Below are 26,431 nucleotides of genomic sequence, written 5' to 3' on the forward strand. Positions count from 1 at the left end.
GCCGGAGCCGGCGGGCGGCACTGGGCACTTCTGCACTTAGGTGCTGGGGTTGCTTCATCTCCGGCACGTACGCCCACGTATACCGAAATGTGTGCGCTCGGGTGCGTGCTGCCTTCACGGAGAGCCATCCCCTAATAAACCGGCCTGTGGAAAAAAATATATATATCTATATATATATATATTTTTTTTTTGAGAGGGTTTTTTCCCCCACCAGAGTCTGAATACGGCATGGCACAAAGGATGAGGGACTTGCGTTACTCTTCAAAGGATATTATTGGTCTTCCGTGTTTAGGCATATTTTTGTTATCAAACTTAAAGACTGTAGAGTTTGTATCGGCATAAATACAGATTTAAGCCCCCTCCCCCACACACACCTACTTCTTTTGCTTTTGTTTTTCTTTCCCCTTCTTCCCATCAGCTCTGTTAACCAGTCTGTCACAGCTGTGTGGAGATCAGAGCTGCGGTTTGGTGGTAACTAATACTTAGGAGCTGTAAATAAAGCCCTCTGGATTACTTTGGCACGGCAAGGTGAACTCGAGATGGAACAATCCTAGTGAATACTTGGGAATTGTTAAGTATTTGGGCTTCATTTTTTTTTTTCTTTATGTGACTGTTGCATGCTTCAAGTTTCTTATTAGTTGCAGCAAGATATACATCTGTATTTGAATATGAAATTTAATAGATTGTATTTTGGCACACTTAAGAGCTAGACAAGACTATTTAATTTGTTAAGTCTAGCTACTGCAGCTACATGTAATTTTCTTCTCCTGCTAAAAGTCCTTTGGAAATGCTGCAGAAATGTAATGAATATGCAAAGCAGCCAGCTCTCAAATCCAAATCCAGTTTGTCTTCAGAGACTTTTCAAAACGCCCAAAGTGATCAAGATATATTATGAAATAATCACTTTTGCCTCAAATACAAGAATTTGATGTTCCACACTTTTTCCTTATGCATATTCCTAACTTAATTGGTGACAGCTCAAACATATTTCACCTGAAATAATACTTCTAAAAATCAGTTAGGGTTGCTCAATCGCTTTTACTTCTAGTGCAACCATTTAAAAAAAAGGCAGGAAAACTAGATAAGTCCTCACCCTATGCTTATATCGCACAACTCTGAGTTTTCTGTCTCCAAACTACCTCCTCACTGTCCACCACCTGCTTACTGCAGCTCTGTGTCCTCCCTGCTACCTCCAGGAAATGTGCAGCTTTGAACTCTGACAGTGCGGAATGGGTTGAAATGGGTGTTTTCCAGTTGTTTAAAATGTTGAGCTGGGCTGCTGTCAAAGCAGTTTGTCTTTGTATATGGAGTCGGTTGCAGCAGTGCATTGTAATTCTGGCACTGATTATTTACAAATATTTAGTAGTGCTGTGGTGTCATTGTTGTTGTTTTTCTTTTTGGTAGGAGTTATATTTGTGGTCGGAGTTAAGGTGACATCCAGTGTCTGGAGCGGAGGGTATGGGGTGGTAGGCTGGGAATATGAATGAGGTAATATGGAAAATGAGAATGCATGGTTGTGGGTTGCAAAGGCTGAGTGAAGATTTAACTTGTGATTTCCTGGTTCTTCTGTGGCTATAACAGTATGCAACCTTAAATGTATTTTAAACAGCTTTTTTTGTTATAGGGAATTTCCTACCTTTTGTTTTTGTAAGTGAAAAATGTAAATGACAACTGCACTTCCTTATGTGTTCCCACACTCCTTACTGGTATACTCTATTATTTTTATATTTCTGTCCCCCCCCCCCCCATCCCCTCCTTCTGAGCTTCAGTTCTCAAGCTGTCTTTCCCTACTATTTATCGTGGAGAATGAGCAAAGACATGGAGAAATAACAGCTCATACTGCCATCACTGCATTAATTTATTCTTGCACACCTTCCAATATCAGCTTTACATTCCTGTCTCTTGCCATGAAAGRGTTTGCAGTTGGACATACCTTAGAAGAAGATCTGCTGTCTCTCTCCTAAGGCAGCAGCTCATTCTGCTTAGCTTCTTGTAGTTTGCCAGAGGATGTTACCAGGCTGCTGCTCCTGAACCAGATTTATTTTGGATTGCAGATGAGAAGGCCTATGACTTACCAAGGATACTGTGGAAGAGGGGAAATGCACGTGGTGTCTCCTGGCCTTACACAGGGTGCCCTCCTTGGTCAGGAGCATGCACAAGTTTCCTGGATGTGTGCTTGCTCTGTGTCTTCTCATTGCTTAACCTCTTCTCATTTTTTTTAGTCTTTGCCCCAAAAGCACTTTCGCTGCTGCATCAAGAAGTGGGAATAACAGTAATGGAAAACAAAACTTTAGGTCTCTTAGATGCTGCTTACAGGTCACCTGAAAGATGTGTGGCACTGAGACCTGAGCAGTGGGCGCACTAAAGCTTTGACATTGCCTGATAGGTTGGCAGAGCCAGGCAGCAATAGCAGTGCTCAGTACCCTCTGGCTCGGCAGTCCCATCTGGTTCCCACGGACTGTTTTCCTTGCTGATCCTCATCATCATCTTCCACGCTGACTAGCTTATGTTCTTGCCTGGCTTTGTAGTCTGTGAGCTGAGCCGAGCCAGTGGGACGGACCAGTAACATCCGAAAACCAGTGTAGTTGGCCGTGTAGCAAGGCCATCTTGAAGAGGGGAGGGACCGTTTCTGTTTTGTAAGTTCAGAAGTACTTGGGATGTTGTCGGGGTGAGAGCAGATGAACTAAAGGAACTAGATTTAATGAGAGGAGAAGAGAGGTCAAAAAGAGGAGTGTTTGAAAATGTCTTCTCTGCAGAAATTAGTAGCGATCTTAAATGGAAAATTTGCATGGTCCTCTCAGGAGTTACTGTGCTAAATTTGGAAAACAAAATCAGTCTTTAAAGTGCAAAACAGAGGGATTTCAGTCTTGCTTTAAATGCAAATCTCAGTACAGTCTGAACTGTGGACTTGCTGCTGACGCCTCCATACTACATATTAATCCAGTTTTATCTGTCATGAGGAGATTTGTTGATTAGAAGCCTCTAGGTGAAGACTGTTCATGGGCTATTGCTGCTTCTTCCAGCCTGTGGGCTGGAAAAATTAGCTCCGTGCCTTGCCTGGAGCTCTTGGGCTGTGTGTAATTCCACTGCCACTTTCTTCTCAGAATTCAATTTACTTTTCTGCACAAAGTCCATTTATGTAGATTTATGTAGATTTTGTGTAAAGATGGATGACTTTCAGAGCAAATGGGTATTCTTGTAACAGTTATAGAAGTTAATTTCTGGTATTGATGGGAGAAAGTTGACATAGGATGTGAAATGGGAAGACAGAAACAGTTTACTGAAATATCACTGTTACACCAGCTGTTAGTGATGTTTGCCTTGTCAAAGTTTGTATGGAAAGAACTTTTGAGAAGTAATGACAATTTTCAAGATACTGAATTATGTAGCATTTAAAGGATTTTCTGAAGTGAGCTTCCTCATTGAAGCTCACATTTTTGAGTTTAGACAGTACTTAACTGTTTTTCTGCAGTTCACTATTGTTTTCTACAGTTAAACTGTGTTTCTAAAATACGTAACACTTGAATGTCTCCAGATTCATCCAGAGTTCTAAAGTGTACAATTTATTAGGTCTTGATCTAACCAGTAGCTCTTTGATGTGGTTGCTCATATCTAAATGGCTAATTTGGTCCATTCTGTTTTATAAATACCTGCTTACAAACAACAACATATGCAGCTGGTTCCCCCCCTCCTTTTTTTCCTGAAAAGATTATATTTGCAAGTATTTGCTGCCATGTACATTTTGTAAAGTTTCTGTTGGCCTCCTAATTTTAGTTTTCATTAGAAGAATGTAATCAAAGCTTTGTAACAAAAGCCTGCTCTTTCAGGTACATGTTGAATAGAAGTTGAGTTCTGTTCATCTTACATGTTTACATTTATTTTGAGTTGCTGAAGAATGTTGATGGCAAAAGCACGTAACATGTAAGAGTAATTTCTGCCTCATTATTACTTCTGATTAGCAGTCTTCTGCTGTGCACACAAATTCATTCTTGCATCAGTTTTGGGTGKTTTTTTTGTTTGGTCTTTCGGAGACCGTTTTAATAATGTGCAGTGTGTACAGATTGTTCCGTAAGTGCTGATTTTTAGGTTACTACTCTGTCTGTTTTAAGTGCAAAGTGATAGCAGGGCCAGAGTAATGTTAGCAGACTAGCTCCATACTTTAGTTCTGTTACTTTCGTAAGCAACTACAAATTACATGCTTCAGATTTTATTGATTGGTGGTTTAGCTTAATACAGTAAGACTGGAAATTATCTGCTTGTAGTTGTGAAAGCCATTGTGGAATTAAGAGGGGGATGTGTGTGTGATCTTAGAATTCTCTGGAGTGTTTATTATTTGCAGGATAACTGTGGATAACATGGGTTTCATGGAAACAGTGTTTTTTGTAGTTGAAACTTGGGGAAATGATTTTTCTGCAGCCATAAGGGTAGAATACTGCTGCAATTTGTCTGTTGGGAGCCTTCAGAGCACAACTACTGTGTTGCTGAATGGTATTTCATGTCATAAGTATCAGTGATGTGCAGGCCTGTGAGTAAACAGAACAGGCAGGTGAATTCAAAATGTTTTTAAACTATGGATGTTGAAAGCCATCAGAACTTTTGCTTTTTCTGTGGATGTTGCTGCCATAATTAAGGTCAGCAGAGGCGTTAGATTCTTTTTGTTTAGAAGGGGGGAAAACTGTAGAAATGCTTAGTTCTGAAATACCCTTTTACTGACCCACCTTTATTAATATTCTGGGGTTCTGTAAAGCACTTCTTCCTTGCTTTCCTCTTACAGTCCTCCATGCTGTTGGGGAAATTGAGTTGAGAACTAAAGAGAGTCAAAACCGAGGTATTCAGGGATCAAGTATTCAGTAATTGTTCGGCTTGTTTTATGATCATTTTGATCTGAAGATATAAAGAAGAGCCAAGCAGAAGCAGTGAGCAATATTGAGTGACATTCTTGGGAACAAACATGAAGTGGGAATGCTGAAAACAAGCTGGCTTCATGTTTGAATCATCTTTGTAGGTGCACTGCAACTATCTGCTGAATTTCCCCCCCCTCCAATGTTTCAGTTATCCACTCTGTTTCTGAAAGAAGTCTCTTGCTTGATAGCGTTAACTAGTTGAAAAAGAAAACTATAGCCCCTTTCTTTGTTTCGATATGTGCTCCTATAATGAGAGAGAATATCTTGTCCTTTAACAGTCTTAAATCTAGGAAGGATGGGGGTGGGGGGAAATGCATCTTAATGTTGGCACTCTGCTCATCCTCTCTTTTTTCTGTTTGCAGGTTCTGTCATCCGTGATGGCGTCAGCCTTACCCAGAACCCTTGGGGAATTGCAGCTGTATCGAATACTGCAAAAAGCAAATCTCTTATTCTACTTTGATGCCTTCATTCAGCAGGGTGGTGATGATGTGCAGCAGCTCTGTGAAGCAGGTGAAGAGGAGTTTTTGGAGATAATGGCTCTTGTAGGCATGGCTAGCAAGCCCCTTCATGTCCGAAGGCTGCAGAAGGCTTTGAGGGACTGGGTCACGAACCCTGGTCTTTTTAACCAGCCTCTCACTTCCTTACCGGTCAGTAGCATTCCAATATATAAACTGCCAGAAGGGTCTCCTGCTTGGCTGGGGATATCCTGCAGTAGTTACGAAAGGAACAGTAGTACCAGAGAGCCTCACTTGAAGATTCCAAAATGTGCTGCCACTACATGTGTGCAAAGCGTGGGTGCAAGCAAATCCGACGTGGTGGGGAGCTTATCGCTGCAGAGTGGCAATGAACCAAGACTCTGGCAAGGACATCACACTACAGAGAGTGAACATAGTCTTTCCCCAGCTGACCTTGGCTCTCCAGCTTCACCAAAGGAAAACAGTGAGACCCTGGATGCCGCTGCTGCTCTGTCAGTTGCTGAATGCGTGGAACGTATGGTTCCCTCCCTGCCCAAAAGTGACTTGAATGAAGTCAAGGAGTTACTGAAAACAAATAAGAAACTGGCAAAGATGATTGGTCACATCTTTGAGATGAGTGATGAGGACCCTCACAAAGAGGAGGAGATCAGGAAGTACAGTGCAATATATGGCAGATTTGACTCGAAAAGAAAGGATGGCAAGCATCTCACCCTCCATGAGGTAAAATCCCTTGAGCTGCAGTGAGCTTCTTCCCCTATTCCTACTTCTTTTATGAGATGCTGTTTATAGGGTACACTTTTCATACAGATATTTCTCACTGAGTAATGAGAATTTTGTGTCTGCAAGGGCCATACTGGCCCTGCCCTGGAACAGAAGTCTCAGGTGAAGTAGGAGTACCCTTTCTTGGGTGTGTGTGCGTGTATGCGCTGATGATGTCAACTTTGTATCATCAGAGTGCTCAGTCACTGGTATGGTCTGTCAAACAGAGGCTTGAAACAGCTTGACATTGAAATAGCAACCAGTATTGCACAGAGCTTGTCCCTTGGGAGTCTGAGCATTCGGCATGTTTCTAAACCAGTCCTGTCTTTATATTCCCCTGCCCCTTTGAGAATACACTGGTTGTTTTGAAGATAACTAAAATGGTTTGTTTCTATAACAAGTTCACCTGGCTTGGTTACTACACTGTTGTCTTTCCTCACTTGTAGACCCTGCTCTATATCTTGTGCAACTTAGAGAATTCTGCTGATGAGGTCCCTAAATCTGGTTACTTTTCTGGATTGGGATGAAGCTTATTTGTACAACGTCTGTGTTTCTTTGGGCATGGTGGTCTTAGGCAGTCGAGTGAAGTGCAGACTGAGAGCTGTGAGGAGGAAGGGAAAGGACTGTCTTCAGTATTGAGGGTGACTGTAATCTATACATTTGTTCTTCAGTACCTGCAGAGCATCTGTGTTCTCTCCTATTCTTAAAAATGCATGCAGGCYTGCTTCATTTCTGTTCTTGCTTTCTTTAAGCTCACACTGCATATGTTGTAATGCAGTAGGTGTGTCTGTGTTGGGAATAGTTCCCTAGTGCCGAACTACAGTACAGGAGGAGAACAAACATTAATTCAAAGCAGTGCCAAAACACTGCTGATATGAATGCTGCATCAGCATTTTCACAGTTAAGTGATTGCAAAATTTCAGTTGGATTTAAAATTTGGCGTGTAAGACTTAGCTCCCCAAAGGAGAGGCAGTGTTTATGTTACAGGGGTGGCAAAAAATTGTACTAGTTTTACACTTTTTTTCACTTCAGAAAGAAGTTGTGTATGCGTGTTATTCATAGAGTAGATTCTCTTTATGCTTTTGAGAGAAGGACGAGAGGAAATGAAAACAAAGAACACTTATTTAGCTTTCTGCTTGTGTATTTACACTTATGGAGCAATTGCACATCACCAGCAGTGACTTCAAAGGACTTGTTACTACAGACTGGGGAGACGCTTCCAAGGGAACTTACCAGTAGTCAGCCACATCTATGCTGCACAGTTTTAGTTGTGCAGCTTTCACGTATCTGCTTTGTGTTGAATATGTATACCTATGAATTTGTCCAGTGCGTGAGAACAAATCTTGTCTTACTATAACCTGTGTCCCTGCAGAAGTCTCTCCTGTAACAGGACAAGTTGCTTAAGAGATGGAGGCAGGACATGAAGGGCTTGGTTTGGTAGATGACCCATGTACTTTGCTGTACAATTTGGAGTGGGGCAAATGGCATTTCCCTTACCTTAGGGTGGAGACACTCAAGATTTACGGCATGTACAGCAGTGTGCTTTTGCAGTCTCTTTCTCTCTGGGGTAGCCACTGTGGAAATACTATCAAAGCTGGGCAGACTCGTCATAGGTATAATTCCCTGGCATCCAGCAGCATAATGCTGGGTCAGCATTTATGTAAAATGTACAGTAGGCTCAAGAGTGGCTCTGAGAAGCTGGGGGAGTAGTTTCAAGGGGCAGTGTAGCAAAGAACTGGGGGAAAGGAGGATTGCTCTCCTCTGTTACTGTGTGTTAATATGGCCCTACAGATCTTTACTACATCACTGTAAAGCCATATTTAAAAGTGGAATGAGAGCGTGGTTTGGCTTTAGGAAATGTTTCTATCACTATCTCTGATTAAGGGCACAAGATCAAAGGAATATGTGGTTGACTTCTGGCTCTGTTATGCATGTGGGGCCTCTTTAAGCTTGGTGGGAACTGCACATGTGCAAATGAGAAGAATTTTCTCATAATGGGTTGACTTCTTTTTTTAAAGCCATATTTCACAAAGTTTTCTCTTGAACAGCTTGCTTTCCATTTCCATTTTAAAGTAGTGAATATACAAATCTGTTTTAATATACACGGCCAATGAGACCACTTTTTGTTTAAAATTTACTAAACCAGACATTGCCTTTTGTAAATTCAACTTTAATGGCTTTTTATTTTCAATGACTTTTAAACAATTCCCTGGGGAAGGAAGGACCTCAAACAACTAGGAAGGTAAGTTTCTGCTTGTCTTGATGCTGTGTTTCTACGTGTGTTAATACATTCCAAGCCTGTCATTCTGCCTCACAGTCAAGGTTTCTCTTTGCATCTGGCAATGAACAACTGAATAAACTTCACCATGAATTTAGAAAGCTTAAGTAGTGTATAGCTTCTTAAGGAGAAGGTCATGGCATCTCTGACTTCCAGAGCAGAATGGAGTTGCATACAGATTTAACTCAAACTTGATGGAATTCTTAGTGGTAAACTATTGAGGTTATTGCTGTTGCTGTGTTATAATGTGAGCACTGAAGTCTCTCAGAGGTCTTCAGCTGCTGTTAGAAGCCGATGAGTGCAGTGGATATTGAGTCATTTTGAAAGTGTGTGTTACTGGTTCGGTAGGATTATCTACATACAGAACTGATCTAGCATAAAATCTGATGCAGAATCTTTGGAAAGTATTAGTTCCAAAACTAATAAATACACTGTCCTTAATCCATCCACCCATTGTTTCAGTATTGCATAGCTTTTCATGTATGGAGAGTACTTGATGTTTTAGATTGGAGTGAAAGAAGGATGAGTATGAGGCTTGCCCTTGAACTCGGTGACTCTTGCATGTTTGAGTCAGATTTGTAATTGGTGTGTTAATATTTCRGTGCTTGTCTAGCTACCTATAAAACAGAATAAAATCCTGTTTAAGACACATGGTGTGAGAAATGAGAAGAAGAAATACAAGTAATGAATTTAGTTTCAGTGTCTTCCTTTTCTTTTGCTGACTCACCGAAATTAGGGCTTGGCATTTGTTAATGTGTTTTTAGTGGGAGAATCTGTGAACCCTATTAGGTGGGAATATATCCAGTATATATCTGGTATATATCCCTCCTTTTCTGTATAGTCTCTATGGTTATGTACTACTCTGTATCATTGGGGTTTCCAGTGAAGGCAATCATTTTTCGGCATACAATACTTTCTAGCTGTAGTATCATGCCTCCTGAAAAGGGAGGAAGCACAGTGTACTTCAATTTGGTAAGTCTTAATGCGACCTGAAAGAAGAAACCAGAAAAAACAAACAAACATTGGGCTTTTCTCATGTATTAGGGTAAACAGAATTTGCCTGCAAGTACCCAAAACATTTTCAGTCTCTTCAGTTGTTGCAACCTCTCAACACTTTAGCAAGATATAAAAAATAACCTGAGCTATTTTGTAAGCATTAACCATATTATCCTGTGCAAAGTAACAGCTATTGCTGTTACAGAAATTAATACTGACTTTGGGTAGCAATTTTTTTCATAAGTGTTGTTTTAATCCTCTGTGTTTGTGGGTTTTTTGGTGTTCTTTCTGAAAAGATAGACATTATAGAACAACTGCTTCTGTCTAATGGGAAATAAATTGTTATTTTACTACACTATATTGTAGAAACATAGTAACCAGGAGATGTTTCACAGATTAAACCTAAACTTTTCAGCTTTGTACATCTGGTTTCTGTGAGATTTTTGATTCTACAGAGACTATGGGATCAGGCAATATATCCAGCTTACATGTTAAAAGACATGTTTGCACTCTGATTAACATTCAGGTATCACAGGAAATGTACTTATCACATCAGATGCTAAACGGATGCTAAAACAGGAAAAAATGCTTGTGAAATACCAGGAACAGCAGTTTCTTGTGAGATTTTACTAGAAATACTGCATAGGCACTCACTGCTGAGAGAATCTCAGCTCTTCTGATACATATTTTTGTTTTTTTAACCTCCCAGAGAACTAGCATCACATTAGAGCAGATCTGTTTTTCTAATTCAGATGATATCAAGAACTGTGGTTAAAGACAGCATATGTCTGTTATGTTCATGTTATGTGACAGCTTCCATCCTTCAGGGATGGACTTTGCAGTAGTTTAGGTGAGTTGCTGGCCTTTATGGTTTAATTTGCCAGTAATGCAGGGTAAAGAACTGAGTATCATTGCCTTTGTGCCAAAAGACTCCATGTAGCTGCAGGTCTGCTGGTCTGTCCTCCACTTCACTGCCCATCTGCTTCTATGGAAAAAGCTTCTGGTAAGAGCTGTGTTTTGGGAGTTTGGGGTCACAGGCGTGTAATTTCTGCCTGCCATCAGCCACATCCTCCTCTGCACTGAACTGCAGTTGCTCTCTTACACTGCCAGCCCTGTTAGGTCAAGGACTGAGAATGACACAACTCAATCCATGATGAGCATGCTGACTGCTGTGAAAAGCCTAGTTGCCTTACAGTATTCACTAGCCTGAGGCAGATACAGAACATAATGATTGTTGGTTTGTGAGAAGCCCTGTCCCTTCAAAGCAGCTTAATTTCCAAAACCAAAGGCCCTTTGGAGAAAATACCTGTAGTAGTACGTTGTCTGCTTGGTGTTATGTCTAATTGCAAGTGCTAACCATTCCTCAGCTGAGGAGCAGGTCTCTTCAGCTCCTGCTTCCTCTGCAAGGAGCAGGGAATCTCTTATACAGCATCTCCAACATCTGGGTTTTGATTTCTCTCCTCTCATAAAAAGTTTGGATGTTTGTCCTCACTGCTGATCATAGGCTTTTCGGACGGCAGTATTGTTAAGCTGGTGTAATTTGTGACAGTATCACCACTTCCTGTAGGCTTCTGAAGAGCATTGCAAAACCATTTTGAGCCTTAAGTTAAGGCTGTTTTTTTGCCTCTTTATGAAACTGTTGCCAGCAGCAGAGGCTCTAGAAATGTGTCCCACCAGGCTCAGGAAAACATCCTTGAAACAAGTTACATTCATTTCATGTCTGAAGATAGTCTTCACAAACATAAGGGTGAGAAACATAGCTAAAAAAAGTTTAATCGTTTCTTAAACCATCACCTTCAACGGAATTTATGCCGTATTCACCAGGGAAAGCCATCTGTACCCACACTGTCAGTAGGCTTTTTTTTCAAGTCCTGGGCATATTGCATTTATAAAAATAGTATTCCCTGTAAATGAGGCTTTGGGAGCCAAACACTGTGAACATTCAGAGCTACTGTTTTATACTGAAATTTAATTAATTCTGGGATCAAGCACAAGCAGTGCACATTGAGTGAGCCTTACAACAACGTTTTACTTCAAAGGATGTTAAGAGCAGCAGCTATGTGTATATCTTTTTTTTTTTTTTTTTTTTTCCAGAGGCTTATCTCTGTTATTAAGGATACACATAGATTGAAGAAACCTTCCAGGGTTTAGTATACAATTTTAAGTAATTTTACTTGCCATTGAAATCTTTTATTACCTCAGAAGAATGAGTACATTTTCAAGCACGACGGGTGAAAGTTTGCAAGATCATGAATCTCTGTTTTTGTGCTTAATTCCTAGCTCACAGTTAATGAAGCAGCCGCTCAGCTGTGTGTAAAAGATAACGCGTTGTTGACCAGGAGGGATGAACTCTTCGCACTAGCTCGGCAGATCTCTCGAGAAGTTACGTACAAGTATACTTACAGGACCACCAAGTAAGGTTTTAATTAACTCAAGGGACTTTTACTTTCAGTGAACTGATCAATTTGATAGCATTTCTTTTGAAGCAGTAGAGACACATTCTTCTTGCTCTGTAGCTAGCAAAGTGCTCTGCTGATGAGGGGAGGAAAGTGCTATGTAAGTCATGAAGCTTTCAAACTGCTAAGATTAGCTATTTTGAATTACTTTTTTATTTATTGTCTAGCTTTCCAGGTTTTGCAATGAACTAGCATGCTGAAAGGCATCTGAGAGGCTGGCATTTTAAGTATTTAAGGCATTTGTTCACTTCAGAGTTAATGTAAATGGACAGAGTAGCCAAAGCTTCTGAATATATAGTTTTGTTTTGTTTTTTTTCCATGTACAGATCTGGCTTGTTAGTTTCCAGGGAATGAAAAAGATTAAGGTTACAGGGAGTGTATTACAAACTTGCTTTAAAAGAACTGAAACAGAGTCCTAATTTCAGTTGTTAACGTTCAGTGAACTGCTTTCCAAAAAAGTAACAAAGGCTTGATAGCTTTTTTAATCAATTAAAACTTTAGAATTAATGAATACAATGAAAAGTCCTGATACTTTCTATGTGTTGCTGTTAAATGTTAACATTTAGTATAATATATTTCAAATATATTTTTGTACAGTTCTAGTAACTCTCTTGTTTTTTCCTTCCCTCTCCATTCTTCAGCGTCAATTAATGTAAATGTATACTCATTCAGGGTAGGCAGAGCCAAAGGCGTTTCTGTAATTCTCTTTGCTCAAGTAGATTTCCCTTCTGTTCAGATGAAGAGTACATGGATCTTCGGACACTTTTGAAAATAACTTCTATGCTTGAGTGATTTTTTTCACTGCCAAGTCCAAATGAATTTGAGGCTTTTTTTGTGCATTTCCCTTGTTCTCACATGATTTTTTTGTTTTGACTGTTTTACATGCTTGTTTTTGATGGTCAGGGTTAATCTGCTGTTTACTGATAGTGTATGTGTCTTTTCTTCTAGATCTAAATGTGGAGAAAGGGATGAATTGTCACCAAAGAGAATTAAGATAGAGGTACAGTATTGTGACTCCTGCATTTTGACCTATGCTTGCAAAACCTGATTTTTGTTTTGAAGATTGGGCATCTGTCTAAAGAAATTTGTCAGGAAAAAATCTGACAGAGGTGATGTGCAAGCATCACCGTTGTCTCAGGAAATATAAATGCTTATAGAAAAAACCTGCAGGAGAAAGGGTAAAGATTAGGATTAGAATTTGCTTCATGGTAAATTTACTGTCAATGTTTTGCACTCCAAGTGTGTAGGAGGGGTAGGAATGGGACTGATTGACTTTCTGCAGTGGAATAAACTCAAGAACTTATGGGAAATATCTTCCCGTAAGGCCTATTGCTTTGAAATCAGTGTATTTTTTTTAATCGCTTGGGTTAGTTTTTCATCATGCAGAGTCCTGAGTGTTTTGGGTAGGGATTAATGGCAGCGTATTGGCTATCTCTTGCTGCTATAAATTCTAAAGCCCATAATATTGAGAAGTCAAAAGCTAACTTAAAAACTGTTTGTAAACATACATTGTCGGACTTGTAGGTATTGACTTACTGTTTTTTGTAATTCATTTTTATATAAAGAGGATGTGTATAGACAGCAGCTAATATGTACGCCTGCATGAACTTTTGCTTAGGGAAATGCAAGTTTTCCTGGGAGATTCTTTTTGGGAGTGCAGGATCAGAATATGTGTAAAATAACTATTTCTTGAGTTTCCACTGCTGGAAAGTAAATTTGAGGCCTTGTCACTTACGTAAAAAGCAGATGTTCCTTATTTTATTGTTTTTTAAACTAATTATCCTCTCACTGTTACATGAGTGTCTAATGCATCTGTAGTGTTGTGTGGTTTTTTTGTTTTTTTTTTTTTTAAAGTACCATCTATTCCAAAAAATCTATATTAAATGCAGATTAGTATGTATAGTAGGCCTGTGCTGGAATTGCATGTCACACAGATATGTGATACATTCTTTACTGTTTAGCTGCAGAGGAAAGGTTTGTAGTATTCTGGAATACATGTTTCTTGTATCTAACTCATTCTGTGATAAGTGATGCCCCAAATGTAAGGCCTACTGTTTTTTGGCAGTGGAGCGCTTTGTTACCTGTACAAGGGCTTTTCCACGTGGCAAATCCCAGAAAAGGTAGTTAGTTTTGAAAAGCCAGTTATGAATAGATTTTTTTTCTTTAAGTTCCACCAGTTTGTGTACAGTTGTACTCTGAGCTTATATAATAAAAATTATACATGTGTGCTGAAGGTTCCCTGGTAGCTTTGATAATAATTCTGTAATGTGATTTAGAAGTTTTGGGGGTTTGTTTTGACCTATGCTTGTTCCTCAGTCTGGAAGAGAGCTGGGAAAAGCTGCATTAAGTGATTTAATCCATCCTCATACCATTATCCGCCTTGACCAATACATGGCAGGATGGTCGCGTGATTCTTCCCTCTTTTGCCCAATCTAGTATGGGGAGCTGCTGCTCCTTTGCTTGATATTCCAGAGCCTAATAGATTTCACTTTTAAGAAGTTTTTCCTTTGTTCAGTAATTGATGATGACCGAGTATCTAAAATGACACGCTGCAGGGGAGGTGCTTTTTTTCTGTAGGATCTTTGTTGAAAGAAAAGTAAAATTAAAGCTCTGAAAAAATAAGCTGAAAGTTCAGGTTTTGGGGGGAGTGGGGAGAGGATTAGAACAACTGTAGGGAGCATGCATTCTCTTATTTTCTGAATGGTGATATCTTAAATACCCATTTTTTTCTAAGGCACTCTTTCTAGCTCAATAATTCTGAGAAGGATGTTTACTTTTTTTTTTAAACCTAAAATTACCAGCAATGTTTTTACGTGCTTATGATCTTTTTAGTAAAATTTTAGCATAATTGTACAACTGACTATTTCAGAACTCTTTTCCAAAATAAAAAATTGAAAATTAAATAAATCATTCAGTGGTATAGACTTATTAACTATAAAATCACTAGTGTCATTATAAACACCTTTTTCCCTACAAATCTGCGAATCTTCTAAGGAGTGAGACAGCTACTTTTTTTCTTTCTTTCTTTTTTTAAGAGGGGGCTGTTGCACAGTAGATTACTTTTGCATGTGGTGTTTCAGTTTTTGGGGGTTGCACTTTGCAAAAAAAAAAAAAGTTATGGCGTTAGTATTATGTTTGGGGATTTTTTTTAGAAAGGTGGAGGTAAAACAAAAGTGGTAGCAAATGCTACAGAATGTTTCTGTTCTGGATGAGAAATACTGTCTGAGTGTTTTGAAAGCTGTGATTCTTCACATTGTCCGAGTAGCTCACTGTGATGCTGATGTTATGCAGAGGATCTGAATACAGGTGATTTTTGTTGTTGTAACTGGCTTTAATGGGCTTTTTCTTTTTTTTTCTTTTTTTTTCTTCTAAATTAAGGTCATTTTGCCTTTCTGTTCTAAGGCAAGGCTGAACTTTATATTGATTCACCATTCCTTTGGCCRTTAGTCACTAATGTCTCTGCAAAGCTTGGTCTAAAATGCTAGTGCTTGAATTTGGAAAGATTTTGCACCCTGTTTGCCTAAGTGTAAAAGATTACTTTAAAAAGAGGAGTCAATTTCCTAAAATATAATAAAAGAAATCCTCCAGAAAGACTCTGAAGGTCATACTTGAGCAGGGCTTTGTATGCAAGCTGAAACACTGACGGGTTTCAGCCACCATTGTAAATTTATCCTCTTCATGACTACAAAACTCACACAAGCATTACAAAGAAACAATATGCCATGAATTACATCAAATTACCTGTAAAAGCCTTTCTCTTCCCCTGTGTGCTCTCCCCCTCTTATTCATACAGTGGGTGGGCAAGTTGTGGGAGTGAAGTGTACAGAGAAGAAGGAAAAAAATTCCAGGCAAACACAGATTCACACACAGAATCGCAGAGACTAAAGGTGCAGAGGTAATGAAATAAGGTATGGAATGAATTAGGAGTTGGAAGCAGACAGAGAACAAAGAGTTGCAGTTCCTAAATCCATTCTGGACAAAGAGCAGGATAGAACAACAGGGGTGGAAACAGTGTTTCCTCTATGGCTCAGCCATCTCTTTCGCATGGATTTAGTGGGGCGGGGGCATCCCATATTTTGTCATCTTCGGTGACTCAGTACCGGCACTGCTCAGAGTGACGAGCTGTTGAGGCACCAGCTCAGAAAGCAAAATAAGTCACAGATATATTTTGCAAAAGGCACAGAGAGAGGCTACTTACCATCATTACTGCTGCTTTGTATTATGAATGAAGAGATTACCCTTCCAGATACAGTACTGACAGCAAAGAGAGCAAAGGAAGGGAAAACTAAAAACATTCTTGCTCTCCGTGGACCAGTGGTGTGTTGGCATCTCCTTTCTGCTGAGCAGAGGAGTGGGGAGAGCTTGCGCAAGTCAATTTCATAAAGCTTGGTGGGAGTGGGGGGACACAGACAGGAACAGAAGATCAAAGTGGAGGTTGTGAGGAAACAGCTCCCGTTGGTGCCAGTATGAATAGAGGGAGAGGAGAGAAAAGGCCTATGCCTACTTCCATCATTGCTGAGGAGATTGAAAAGAATACCAGTACCAGTATATGTGGGATTTCTGTCATCTTCAGGAAAACAGCAGAAGCAGTAGAATCTCCTGTTTGCATAGGAAAAATGTCATTAGAGGGAACGAAAAAGCACATGTGGGACTGAGAACATCTGCTGTAAGAAGGCACTTGAAAAACAACTGAGCCAGCAGCATGGCGAAATACAAATGCTTCACTGCATGCGGCAAGGCCCTGCTGACCTAGGAGGGAGCAGGGACAGGGAGACAAACTGGGTGCAGGACAGGTCGCCCAGCACAACCTGTTAGTCATCAGTCCTTGCTGACGGGGCAGTGGGAATGAGAAGGGCCAGTGACCAGGAAGATCTTTGAGAAGATGATACAGAATTACATTGTCATCAAAGAGCTGTGTGCAGGAGTCGCAGGCAGCAGTCACCAGCAGGCTGTGAGGCCTGCTTTTAGGAAACTGCCTTTGGTTTTGTGTAGGCATGTGATCATAGATGCCTTTTCAAGAGCCACATTACATGATTTGTTGCAAAAATATGATCCTGAGTGATAGGTTTTTGTGTATTCACTTTTTCATCTTCCTACACATAATCATTCTCTTTTCCCAAACAAATTCAGGTCTAACTGTGAAAGTGGTCAGTGCTTATGGAAATGCACTACAAAGTCTTTGTTTTTAGAAGATGAGGCTTTGTGGTAGTTTACCTGGTTATGAAGTTTTACATAGCTATCATGTTTTGTTTTTCCCTGGGGAGAATATGTTGGGTGGATAAAAGCAATATACAGTGTTCAGGCAGATTATTTTCTTGAACGTGGAGGGTAACTTCACTGGCATTACATTATTGAGGCATGGGCTGACAAAGGTCTGACCACCACTGTACAGGTCAGTGTGGAGCCTGCCAACTGCATAGACCTTGTAGTGTCTTTTCACGTGTGTTTTCTGGAAGATAGCTTTTCGTCATCTTCAAATGTAACCTATTTCATCAGCTATTGTCAAAGATCTTATTCCTTGCATTCATGTGCCTTCAGAATCCAAAGAAAAATGTACGTAGTTTGGCATAAATTTGATGCCTTGGGTCTAGTGTTCCTCGATAATGAATCTTGCTGTTTTGGGGTTTGGCACTCTCTTAAGATCTCTAGCTTCCTCTCCTAATTTAACAGTCACCCAGACTGTGCTTTTGTGAACGCTTATGGGTGTTCCTGTGCTTTATGTGAACTTTCCTAACTGAACAGGATAGATTTCTCATCTTGAACTTTGCTTCAACAATTAATTTATTTTAATAGTTTAGCAGGCTTTCATGGGAACTTCATTTGTGCATATGCAAGCTGCAAAAGAGATTTGCATGTCATAACCATTTGAGACTGAAAGAATTACTGAATTATGATTTCCCATAGTACGTAAAGTTTTGCTACTATACTTTTAAAATGGTGGTATTCCATGCTGCAATACCAGTGTAGTTTCTATGTGAAACATGTTGAATTTTGTGAGGCCTCACTCAGTTTCATAAGGTTAGTAAATCCAGCTGCTGCCCTATAGTCTTGACTACATATAAACTTGACTTCTTAAGAACTCCCAAGCTGCTGTATGTAAAGAAGGAGAAAAACCGTTGGCCTAAATCTGCCTGGCAAGGCTGGCTTTGAATGATTTGATGGCAATGTTGACAATAGTCTGGATTTACATGTAACTGTGAGAGATGAGATATGATTGTGTATGCCGTGTTAGTTATATCTTAGTTGTAGAAGGGGCTGTATGTATTTTATATACAAACCTAAATGAAGTGTATAGCACAGTCACTTAAATTCCAGTCCAAAATTTTGACAGAAGTTCAGGAATACTCTTTTTCATGAAAAATCAATAATAATGTCTCTCTTGCTGTTCGGTTTCTTCTTTTGCTCACTAGGATGGTTATTCTGACTTCCAGGACACGGTCCAAACACTCTATCAGCAAGACAAAACGCCCCTTGCTTTGGCTAAAGGAAAGAGTGAAGACTCAGCAGCTCTTAATTCCCAGGTAAATCAGCTAGATGAGACTGTGTGAATAATAGAGGCTGTGTCTTTGTACAATGATTTCTATGTATTATTTTGATGACTAAAGTTGCTACCTTCAGTTTTCAAAGGCTGCCTAGGTTAGCTGTGATTGCCGCATRTTTAATTTAGATTTACCTTCTGAAACTGTTCTGACAGGGCTACAGCTTTACCCTTGTTTGTCCTATGGAGGTAAGGATCTAGTCTAGTAGGCTTGAAAGGAAAAATACGTGATTGGCTGTTGGGAGCAAGTAGGGTACTATTAGTACAGTGTGTGCTGTCTGTCTTGTGTTTTTAGCTATAAATGGAAAGTTCAAGTTGTTGAGTCTAGTGGAATAAATAGAGTAGGTGATCTTGGAGTCGTCAGTTCTGATGCTTCCTGTAAGAAGAAAGGTCAGTGTATTTAGGAAATGGTGGACCCCTCTGGATCTGAGAGGATAAATTGTCTTTCTAAATAACATCCAGCCTGGTGGAAGTGCAGTGTTTTCAAAATACCCAGAAAGCTTTTTATTCATCAAAAACAGTTTCTATTTTTTTCTTTTCTGTAGTGTATCCCTGCCTTGAACCACAATTCCTATCTTCCTACTGTCAGTTGTTGCCAAGGAGGGATTTCCTGTTAAATTGCAACAAATTTATTTTGCATAGCTGATTTGGGCAAATATAATCACCAAATTTTCATGTAAGATAACATTTAGGAGTTGTACTCCTGCCTTCTGAGACTAGATATGTTATCTTTCCTTTTATCTTCTTGTATTGCAAAGTAGTGCTGTAGTACAGTCATGCAAATTCTGTTCATTGTGATATGTGGAAAAAATGACTGCGCTACATGTTCTGATGTCACATAACAGACTAAATAAACTTGTGTTTTGCAAGCTTGTTTTAATCTTGCGTATGCTTTAAAGTTTTCATTGGCCATTGTTACAAAACAGTGGGATAGAAATTTATTTTAAGCTTTTGTATATTTGCAGCTCTACAGTTTCTTTTATGGTAATCGGAAACATCATTGCAGTTTAGAATGCTTTGGTTTTGTTTTGGGTTTTTTTTTGTTATTCCAATTAAACAACATAGATAACAGGAATGAGAATTTTAATGTTTTTATTAAAAATGCTTTACAGTTCAAAAGTAGCAATAGGCATGACAGAGAATAGCAAACTTAAAGCACACTTGAAAGTAAACTATTTGAAAGTAGTTTACTGTTTTACCTACCTCCCAAGACCAAGCTTGAGGGCTCAGTGTTCTTCTGCAGAACCTGATGACCTCTGAATCGGAGTAAGTAAGCATCAGTCAAGTCATTACCCTGTTCTCAGGGCCATCACTGTGCAGGAGAAGCTGAATTCGTGCTGGTCTGCTATGCTGTCATTGTTTTGTAAGGTGGTGAGCTATGCTTAGCAAGCGGACTTCCATGGGAAGTCAGGGCTTTCATCAGCTCTCCCCAAAAGTTAAGTGCTCTGCAGAATTCCATTGTTTCTTTTTAATAGGCATCTCTGCTATGTATTATGAAAATACCTGAAAGAGAAATGAAACTTCTCTTATTATCCTTAGGTGTTAATTTTGTACACTTTCTGTTTCTGTTCATTGTGGCTCTTCTACATCAACTTTTTTTACTTGTGATTTTATTTTTGCAAGATGCTTATTTACATTCTCAAGAACAAGATTATATTGAAAGTTAAAATTCTCTTGGCATTAAAGTCAATGACAAACATTCAGACGCCACTTCCTCCCACGTTGCACTGCATTGTTTAATTTCACTCTCTAGAGGTGTATAGGTCTTGTTCTTCTTCTAGACAGACGTTTCACACCTTTATCCCCCACAAACATACTGTCATCCTACACTTTCAGGATGGCAGATTTTTAAGCTTGTATAGTGCTGTTTCCTGAAATAAAGATTCCAAGATGTCTGGTGAAATCTTGGCATAAGTTCTTTAGCAGATGTTGCCATTGCTCTTGGAATACTTTGTGAAGACGTATATTTGAACAGAGCTAAACTGGAAAATTAAGACATTATCTTTTGCTTTTGTTGTGTTTCTCTTCATGTAACCTGCAGTCCTAAAGTGCAGAAAATGTGTTTTCGAAGAACAGAATTTAGCATTGCATTTTTGCATGGTTGAACTACAGCAACTGACATTTTTAGTCCTTTTGAGTGACTCAGATTTTCATACTGTACATCTATGGGTGCAAATATATTTTGTTTGCTTGATAGTTTTGAAGAAACTGTAAAGCACACATCTGTACATGTGAGTCAACAAAAATGTATATCCAGGCTGTTTAGTCTTATCATCTGATATTGTTTTTCCCCCCCCTGTGTTTTGACTCACTGTATATATGTGTACATATATAGAGAGGTAATGGTTTTTTTGCTTTATTTGCAGTCTGAAAAGGTGATGGCAAAACAGATGGAGTTTCTTTGCAACCAGACTGGATTAGAGAGACGTCTTTCCACAGGGTGTTACAGGCAAAACTCAGAAGAGCACAGCCCCAATGGCACGGCATTAGATAATGCTGATGGACAAGGTACAGTAGCTTCCAGGCATGGCATTGCTGCCAGCAAATGCATTTGATATTATGCAACTGCTGTCATTGGTGTTATTTATCTAGCACAGCACAAACAACACTGAGCACTGAATGGACAAGACAAGATCTCTGCCCTGAAGTGCTTACAGTGTAAATAATGCAATCAGATGCAGAGGCAGATTCTGCTCTGTTACTCTAATGTATCTCTGGGCAAGCTGCTTTCCCTAAAGATAATGTGTGGGGAGGGAGGAATGTGAGGTGCACTCACTGGGGGTAGAACTTGGCTTTAGGATTATCCTAGGTTTTGAAAATAGACCAGAATATTGCTGCTTTATTTATTTATTTATTTATTTTTAACTTTGTGGAAGTTGAAATTAAAGCTTATAGTGAAGTTAGTACCCCTTCTTGTTCACCTGTTTGTGCAGTTTAGGAATAAAACTTGAGGAGCTGGCTATGTAAATTACTTAGAAGTAAGCAGATTATAATGATGATCTTCGTAGTTTGTTATTCTTCAGAAAGCTTATAGTTCTGTGGTTATCTTTGCAATTTACCAACTGGCTATTCATTAACCTGGATTAATTTTAGGAGTGTTTGGGTTGCTTGAGTGCTTTCTGTTTGGATTTCTCTTTTACTGTTGTGAAATGAGAGAAAAATGTTATATGCAAGAAGTACAACCAGAAGCTTTTTTTAGTTTCTTTTTTTAAAGGCAAGTTTTGTTTAAGGAGGAATGAAAAGCAGTAGAGGGAGCAGCTAAGGGAATAGATAAACATAAGCATTAATACACAGTATTTCATTTGTGTATATTGGTCAAGCAATGCAGTACACAAGTATACAGGAAAAATTAGGTGTGCAGATCCAGCTCCTCTTGATTGTGCAAGTTTCTTTATACCTTTATCTACTGTGGAGTGGGACTGTTTAGTATCTCAAAAGAGCTTTTTGATCAGAATAAGAGACTTTTGTATGGCTGATTGTCACTTTGTAATAGTGCCTGTGGACTGATAAGAAGAGAATAGTCTGCAAACCAGGACACTTGCATAAGCCCTGTTTTGCTAGAAATCTTCTCTGAGCAACTGGAATTTAGGATGTGCTTTTGCAAATAGAGACTTAAACACTAATTCAATTTTTTTTTTAATACTGTTTTGCTTTTAATGCATCAATATTTCATTGTGAACAACTTCCAGGTGAGAGACCGTTGAATCTCCGAATGTCAAATCTGCCAAGTAGACAGTTACAGCACATTTTACTTGATGGAGAACAGCATGTTGGAAAGCCTCTGTGCAGTGACTTGATCCGACTTTACCCCAGTGGTGAGGCAAAGTCTCAGTCCTCAGGTTAGTGCTGTCCCTTGTAAATGAACCACAATTTCTTAGCAAGACTGGAATGAACAGCTTACTACATCATGTCTCTGAGTGAAGAGCGTAGCTTATTCTGACATGCTTTATGCGTAACCTTTTAACAAAGGCTTTGGACATATCTTAAGAGTAATGTTGCTTGTAATCTAGAAACAGAGTGAACGTTAGTCAGCAAAAGCTTAGAAAATGCAGTTGCTAGGTTCAGATGAGCAAGTTCTGGCACATGTCTGTCCTTGTTAGAACTATTGACTTGAACTACTCTGTTAAATTCTTATGTTGCTGTAATTGTAATATGGTTTGATTATACCATGGTTTCACTCTGTATAAATCAATCAAATTATAAACAGGCTCTTTATAAAAAGGACTTTTTAACCTGGTTTATAAAGATCTAATACTGTTTCTGTACTCTGAACCAAATAATGCAGTAATTTTTTGGACTGGGTTTTCCATTCACTGACTTCTGCTCACTGTTTATCCTGTAATTTGCCTCTGACAATGGGATAACTCATTCTAAGTTTGCTAGAAGATGGCAAGATCCTTTTTGTGAAGTCTGTATCAGTGATTTCCATTTAATAACTGGTGCACTGAGATAAAGTCAGGAAATCTTGAGATGCTCGCAACTTCAGCTTTAGGAATAATAATAAAATTCCACCTGAGTTTGGAAAATGAGATGCAAAAGAGGTTGTTTTGAAGACTGGGCAGAACCTTAGGTGTTCTGGTTTGGTATATTGCAGTCCTAGCTCAGTTCTTCTGTGGTTTGACTGTCTGAATCCCATTGATTATTCATCTGGTGAACTTTCTAGTTGGCGATCGTTTACCAGTTCCCTCTCAAAATGCTAGCAAAGAGTGCATTTTTGCTAGGGCCTGCTCCCTGAGAGAACTGAAGTAAATCTGTCATCACTGTAACGTAAGTGTGATTATAATCCATCTGGGTTAAAGCCCAGTAGGAGGAGGCAGAATTTGTTTCAACTGTTAGTATCCATATAGTTCATGGACCTTTTTGTTGAATTAAGACCAAAATATATTTGTTTCAAGCAATATTTTCTTTAACATCTTTTTTTTTCTTTTCTTTTTAACACAGAAGGCCTTGGTATTTTAAAGGATTTTCCTCACTCGGCTTTTAACAACATGGAAAGGAAGGTCATAAAAACAGAACCTGAAGACACAAGATAGTCATTCTGCTCTGGATAATGGTATCATAATAAAGAATGAAACTTCAGAAGAGGAAAAAAAAACAGCCTTAATAACCAGTGTTGCCTCATTCAAATAAGAGATTTCAATAGCCAAAGCCTAAGAACTGGTACAGTAGTCTGTGGAAACAGAAAAGCAAGAGACACTGCAAACTAAAACAGTAATACAGGTAGATAAACATTCCTGTAAAAGTGGTTTTATAACGTGGAAAGATTCACAAATTAATATTGTGGATCTTCATTATTTAAGAATGTATTATGTATTTGTATAACTTATCAAAGTAAATCTAGATGTCGGGACGTGTATTGAGTCCAGTAGATGTGGCTACAGTTCATTTTACTTGAAATTTCAGTGTCTACTTTAAATGTACCTAGCRTAGATATGGTTGTTACACATTTGAATTAAAAATCCTTGGAGAATTAGGAATGCGAACCTTGTGACACAACAGCAAATTTGCAAAAATATTTGTAGAAAAAGGAAAATACATAAAGTACTTCATGGTTTAAAATGTTATGTGGATATAGCATTTGATAGACCCTGATCCTGTATTATAGTGGACGTACTTGACACTTACTATCATTACATCACTTTTAACGATTTCAGCAGCCTTTGTGTAACACACTTGTAGTATACCACCTATCTACAGTTCAGGAGTGTAGGAAAAGCCAAGTAGAGTATGGAAGAGTCCATATTATCAGCTCCAATTTCATTGTGGAAAACTGTTGTTTGAGATACTATACAATTAATAAAATCTCATTTGGTAGGAAACCCAAGAGACAAGGTAGCATGGACAAGGCTGCAAAAATTGTGATTCAGATCATTATAACTTTTTGGACTTCTCTGTGGATCTTTAAAAAGATAAAATGCATCCTAGGTGTGGCAGAGATCAAATGTGATGCAGGATTTATGCGTCAGTGTAAAAGGTTGCACTTGATATTCAGAAACCATAAAATCTTTTGGAGGAGAGAGATGAGGGGTTATATCTTTAGTATGTGACCCCTTATTAAGTGCTGTTCAGTCCACATGATTCTATGAATATATCGTATACTGCATACAGTATGCCAGTACATTTCTTTGTGTTTAATTAACATCTGTATTCATTATTTATTTGACAGTTTTTATTTTTTGTACATTTTCACTTTTGCAGATGTCATTTTATCTAAAGAAAAATAATTGGCATATCACTTTGGAATTTACCATGGTGTGTTCACGTGCATCCATTTTTCTCTGTGCAGTTCCCACAATAAGAGTTGCTTTCCTGCAGTCAAAGTAGTTATATGCGTTTAGTTTCTGAATACAGTTTTTGCTGCAGTGCTTTCTGGAGGGGTAAGGGAGGGCCGAAGAAAGTAAGTTACCATGCAGTGGATGAACATCCCCATTCAGGTGTGCACTTCATGTCCGCAGTTTGCTCTGCGTCATAGGTATGTATTAATGATTCAGTCACAGTGTATGTTGTACTGAAATGATCAGCAAAATGTGAGCTGAAATGTCTACACTGCAGTCTCTTATCACTGTAAACGTATCTAATTATTTTATCACTTTTGATTTGTGGAACAAAGCTTTATAGTAGAAACACCAGTAAACAACTTTTTATACTATTAAAATGTTTGTTTTTTTAAAAAGTTTCTTGAACTGTATGGTACTGTTTCACTTACTGAAGTATCTTTAAGCAATGGAGTTTGCAGCTTTGCTGTTAGAAATAAGAGATTGAATGTGTAGTTATATTTCCTCTTTTCCTGTTGCGCGAGCTAGTAATATGGATAAGATATTTCTTCAGTTTGTAATGTCAGCCAGTGCACTGGTTAGTATCTGAGTAGTTTTCACGAGACATGTATGGAACTTGTTAAAGGACAGCTTAAGGTTTGAACTGTACAGATTGAGTAATAGAATGTGTCAATCAAGAAGATTTTAAAGATGCAGGAAATATTCTTTTTTTAACATCTGTTATGATCAAAAGTTGTGCATGGACCACAGAAGCAGCTCTCAAGCTTACTGGTCTTTTCAGTTGTAGTGAGAGGAAGGAAAAAGAACTTACTAAGCAGCACGCTGTTTCAGTTGAGTCCAGAATTTATTTTGTAAACACTAATGTATTAAATTTGCTATAAATTAAAGTATATAACAGCTATATTTTTGAGTTGTAAATACAGTACTTTGTGTCACAACCAGTTGGTTATCTCTAGAATGATATTTCAGTTTATAGTCCAACAGGCCATTTCAGTGTCAATAAGCCGGAAGCAATTTTTTTTACTGGTTTGCAGCTGTATGATGTTTTTAACCCAGGGAGAGGAGGGGGGCTTAATACATTCCGAGACTGCGCATACAATTGATAATAGCAAATACTTCAATGCTTGGTCTTTCCAAGACAAAGCTCTTGGACTGCAGCGTGGCTCATGGGAGTGGCCATAGTCTCTGGAGTCACAGGTGAAGGTTTACCCTCCTCTGTTCATTGAAGGGTTGCTAGATTCAGGATACTCTGGATCCAAGGCCAGCCCTGCAAATGATGCCTGTTCTTATTCACATGTTTATATTGTTGCTTACAAAATAAAACTCACTGTGAGAACTCTTTAGTTTCCCCAGGGTTTTTTCTTCTTCTTCTTTTTTTAACAGTTTTTTTTAAAGGAATGTGTTAATTTTCTTGAGGTAGGGGAGGAGGGAGTAGCTTGAAATGCAACTCTCACTGGCGGAAGCCTTTTCCTGGTCTTGTGGTTGAATTCTCCTATATGGGTGGCCTTGTTAGGTGCAGAGCCTGCAGGCRTTTAGTGGGCCAAGGCAAATAGGGAGGAAATAAAATACAGAAAGGGTCTGCAGCATGGCAGTTTTGTTTAATGCCATCTCCTTCTTCACTCTTGCTCTTGTACGCGCTTATATTTGCACATGACCACCTCACTGGGAGGTGACRCTAGGCTGCAGAGATTGTCTTGGGGAGTTCAAGAGATGGAAGGTCTCGCTGCTCRGCCCTGTGGCTGCCTTCAG

At 39.0% G+C, this 26,431-nt stretch overlaps 1 protein-coding gene across 3 annotated transcripts; it reads left to right on the forward strand.

The window, feature by feature from the left end:
• The first annotated feature begins 436 nt into the window (after positions 1-436).
• Positions 437-26,021, forward strand: NAB1 (NGFI-A binding protein 1). Of its 3 annotated transcripts, none has more exons than XM_026091708.1 (8): positions 437-570; positions 5,267-6,100; positions 11,694-11,827; positions 12,818-12,869; positions 18,280-18,390; positions 20,774-20,915; positions 22,097-22,246; positions 23,349-26,021. In XM_026091708.1, exons 2-8 carry the CDS (start codon positions 5,282-5,284, stop codon positions 23,438-23,440), a joined length of 1,500 nt encoding a protein of 499 aa, XP_025947493.1. In that variant the 5' UTR covers positions 437-570; positions 5,267-5,281; the 3' UTR covers positions 23,441-26,021. The 3 variants fall into 3 exon arrangements, 2 of the variants coding, with proteins under 2 accessions (XP_025947493.1, XP_025947494.1); XR_003257856.1 differs by lacking the exon at positions 437-570 and having other exon boundaries at positions 23,349-23,627; positions 24,606-26,021; XM_026091709.1 differs by lacking the exons at positions 437-570; positions 11,694-11,827; positions 12,818-12,869.
• The last annotated feature ends 410 nt before the right edge of the window (positions 26,022-26,431 follow it).

The sequence above is a fragment of the Apteryx rowi genome, unplaced genomic scaffold (assembly GCF_003343035.1).
Source record: "Apteryx rowi isolate R43461 unplaced genomic scaffold, aptRow1 scaffold_92, whole genome shotgun sequence".
In the NCBI taxonomy this organism is placed as follows: Eukaryota; Metazoa; Chordata; class Aves; order Apterygiformes; family Apterygidae; genus Apteryx; species Apteryx rowi.

Bases quoted from the DNA above. Each gene is read 5' to 3' on its own strand.
- NAB1 (XM_026091708.1), top strand. From the start codon at position 5,282: ATGGCGTCAGCCTTACCCAGAACCCTTGGGGAATTGCAGCTGTATCGA. The intron at 6,101-11,693 runs GTAAAATCCCTT...CTTAATTCCTAG, and splicing joins AGCATCTCACCCTCCATGAG to CTCACAGTTAATGAAGCAGC. The intron at 18,391-20,773 runs GTAAATCAGCTA...CTTTATTTGCAG, and splicing joins CAGCAGCTCTTAATTCCCAG to TCTGAAAAGGTGATGGCAAA.